Source organism: Salvelinus sp. IW2-2015, linkage group LG20, assembly GCF_002910315.2.
Source record: "Salvelinus sp. IW2-2015 linkage group LG20, ASM291031v2, whole genome shotgun sequence".
Classification (NCBI taxonomy): domain Eukaryota; kingdom Metazoa; phylum Chordata; class Actinopteri; order Salmoniformes; family Salmonidae; genus Salvelinus; species Salvelinus sp. IW2-2015.
Window position 1 is genome coordinate 13,738,689 of NC_036860.1, and position 3,803 is coordinate 13,742,491.

General features: G+C 42.6%; 1 protein-coding gene across 1 annotated transcript; it reads right to left on the reverse strand.

Annotated features, from left to right (window-relative positions):
• Positions 1-530: 530 nt before the first annotated feature.
• Positions 531-3,494, reverse strand: LOC111981794 (ferritin, middle subunit-like). Its single transcript, XM_024013237.3, has 4 exons — positions 3,163-3,494; positions 2,717-2,863; positions 1,201-1,326; positions 531-893 (listed from the first exon to the last, which is right to left on the reverse strand). The coding sequence occupies exons 1-4, from the start codon at positions 3,268-3,270 to the stop codon at positions 738-740; spliced, it is 537 nt and encodes a 178-aa protein (XP_023869005.1). The 5' UTR covers positions 3,271-3,494; the 3' UTR covers positions 531-737.
• Between the last annotated feature and the right edge of the window lie 309 nt (positions 3,495-3,803).

Consider the following 3,803-nt stretch of genomic DNA (forward strand, 5'->3'; position numbering starts at 1 on the left):
TCCAATAAGCCCCTTATGGTGAACGAGAGGCTTGTAGAATCATTACTATTTTAGCATTCAGTTCATAGTTTACTGTAGGGCTACTATTGGGCATTAAACAGATACACAAAATGATTATAGATTAATTTCTCAGTAAGAGCCAAACTTCCATCACTAGAGAAATGCGCCATATGAATTTACCGAGCAGGACGCAAGGGTTTGATTGACCTCTAAGCCGTCTAATGTACCCTTTTGAGATGCAGAGAAAAGGTTCACATTGACTGTAGTTACCCATTTCAATTTTTAGAGTAAAGAGTTGACAGTTGGGCTCTTTATTGACATGGTGTATATAACATATCTTGTAATAGTGCCCTCTGTGGTCAGACGTAGTGTCCTTTATAAACCTCATGTTAAACTTTCCCTATTGTTATGAACCAGTCACTAGTAGGGCTACAAATGTCAGTATTTATCACTGGGTATTGGGATGATCAGTAAGACAGAGCAAAAAACCTGAATAGACTGATACAACATTCATTACTACAGGTCAACACTTAAACTTTAGTGAGATTATTTTAATTGTTTTACAAGATGCCTCCAAAATACAGTAGTGTTGTCAGCAAAACATCAATGTTACAGCTGTGTTGCACTGCACCAGTTTAACACTCCCATCCCTATAAATGCAAAGCCAGTAGGATCTATCAGAGAAGGCAGGAGTCCTGGTCTGAGGCTGGAGGCCATAGCCTGGGGATGGAAGTGGTTTAGCTCTGGCCTCCCAGGGTGTGCTTGTCAAACAGGTACTCTGCCATCTTGTTGTTGACAGCATCCATCTTGGTGAGGTTGGTGATGTGGTCACCCAGCTTCTTAATGGCCTCCACCTGCTCATTCAGGTAATGGGTCTCCAGGAAGTCACACAGCTAAAGAGGGAAAACACAGGTCAGAAAAGAGAATGACTACAGACTATTGTAGATACAGTAACACAAGAGCCTGGTGGTAATGGCATAAATGCAGATAATGAGGTGTTTGCAGCTGTCTAACTCCTGCATGAGCTGCATTGTGTGTATAGTTTGCATCCGTGCATCTGTGGACTAGTGTGTGTGTGTGTGTATGTATAGAGGCAGGTCACACAATCCAGTGTAATTAGTTAGCAGAGTTACAACAACCTGATCATCTCCTGGGACAGTACCTGTATTCTATGTGATTTGCMGTTCCACCATAACTTACATGGGAGTCAACCTTGTCCGAYGCAATCTTGTGCAGGTCCAGCAGGGCCTGGTTCACATTCTTCTCAAGCTGCAGAGCACACTGCATGGCCTCCAGCCCATTGCCCCACTCATCACGTTCTGGCTTCTACACAGGACAGAGTGAACACAGAAGTGTTAGGGACTACTAGCAGATGTTTCTAGACATAATTAAAAGTCAACCGTTAAATCAGTATCTGACAAACTGGAAACAATGCAGAAAGGTCAAGATAGTCATTTTAACAGTCACTATGAACCACATAAGCCAGATATTATGAAGCACATATCATGGTCCGGTGTGGCTCAGTCAACGGATCATAGCGCTTGCAACGTGAAAGATTTCCAGAACACACAACTCGTCCATCCTTCTCACGGATAGGCTATTGCAGCACACGACCACACCGGGTTACACTCCTATCAGCTAAAAACAAGTGGCTCCAGTGGGCAATTGACTGGAAATCATTGCCTGGAACAGCGAGTTCAGTTCACTGCGCAGTCCCCAGACCTCAAACCAATAGAGAATCTTTGGGATGAGATGGAACGGGCTGTTCACAGCATGACTATATCGCCGTACAATCTGCAGCAACTGCCTGATGCCATCGTGTCAGCATGGACCAACATCCCTGTGGAATGTTTCAGACACCTTGTAGAAGGCCCCAAATAATCCAGGCTGTTCTGGAGGCAAACAGGGGTCCGAGTAGATGTGTTTAACCACCTATTTCGCACTCACTAGACTTCACCCCAACACACACTACATAAGCCCACAGACAAGCATATCGACACCAGTCACATATCCTGATTGCCTAGTCACTTTTACCCCTTACCTACATGTACGTACTATATTCTCAACTACCTTGTACCCCTGCACATGTCTCAGTACTTCTTGTATATAGCCTTGTTATTCTTTGTGTTACCATATCCTTTTTTATTTAGTAAGTATGTCTTGACTCTGCATTGTTGGGAATGGTCTCGTAAGTACGCATGTCACTGTAAAGTCGACACCGGTTGTATTCGGTGCACATGACCAATAAAATTTGTTTTGAAACAGTCCAGTGAGCATATATTATATTAACATTGGGGGAGTTTGGATAGAGTGGATGGAGTTACACCCCTCATGCCCTTTCAGTGGTTATGAAGGAATGGAGGCAGTGTGTTCAGGCCTAAGCAGTCAGGACATTATCTCCTCTGGCCACCTTACTCTAATACCAGGGCAGCCACATAGGACGTGCATTAGAATGAACTCAGTATTAACATGGATGACTACTCATCCAAAAACCCTTGAAGTTAACAGTATTAGTAAAAAAACGCTCTAGATTGAATATAAAGGGTTCTTTAGACTTCTTGCCATAGATTCTAGATAAACCACTTGGTTCCAGGTAGAACCTTTTCAACTGAGACAAGAACCATTTCAACCAGAGAACCCTCTATGAAGAAGTTTACGTTTGTATACAGCGCAACAAAAACAAGGCAAATGTGTTTCTCGACGCTCAGGCGCTCACCTTGATGTCCTGAAGGACAATGCGTCCACCTCTCTTGTTCTGGAAGGAGAGTTGCTTGTCGGCGTGCTCCCGCTCCTCGTCGCTGTTCTCCTTGAAGAAATGCGCGAAGCCAGGCAGAGCCACATCGTCACGGGAGAAATAGAAAGCCTGCGTGGACAGACAAAATTGTTTAGAAACACATGTCAAACGTGACTCATTCTATTATTGAGGGATCTAAGCATGATTGACACAACAATATGATGCAGAAAATCATTAGCCTACTTGGTAACCTCCCAATTAACCTGTCAAGGCGATACGCTCTGTCCAAGGATATATTTATCAACTTTATTTGAATGATAGGTCTACCTCAAGGCTGTTAATTGCCTAGGCGTACAGAAAATATTTAAGCCCAGGCATAATAATACACAGGTAGATGAACAAAACGGTCATCTTGGTAGACACCTTACCATTGAAGTGTAGGTGTAGGAGGCAAACATCTCCATGTTGATCATCCGGTTGATTGCAACTTCGCAATCGTGGTGATAGTTCTGTCGGATCTGAGACTCCATTTTCATTCAAAATTAACGGTACAAAAATAGAGATTCTTAGATTATTTTACTAAAACAGTTCAAGTAAGTGTCACGTTAACAATCCGGAATGTTATATAGCGCGGGAGGCGGGCAGAAGAGTTCCGTTCAATCACTGTTGAKGCAAGAAGTTCTTCATGAGTCTTCCCAGAGTTGTGAACTGGAAGGAGCCTTGTTCGCTCTATTTATTGTTCCAAGCGGACCGCGTCAGTGAAATCGACCCTCTTCTTCGATGAGATTTGACGGCATGTTGGCATCCAATAAATGTTGCATTATCGCTACCTACTAGACTGGAGTATAACTCCCTTATACTTTGCTTTAAAAAAATCAAACAACCACAACAACAAAAAATCAACAAATACCCTACCATCTAAAACTACACTTACATTTTTTTTATTTTTTTTACCATACTCCACTATTTACATCTCTTTAGTCCTACTTCAGGCCAACAGCATGAAAGGATGGGACACCACACATTAACACACTTGAACTCAAAATAAATCAAATCAAATTGTATTAGT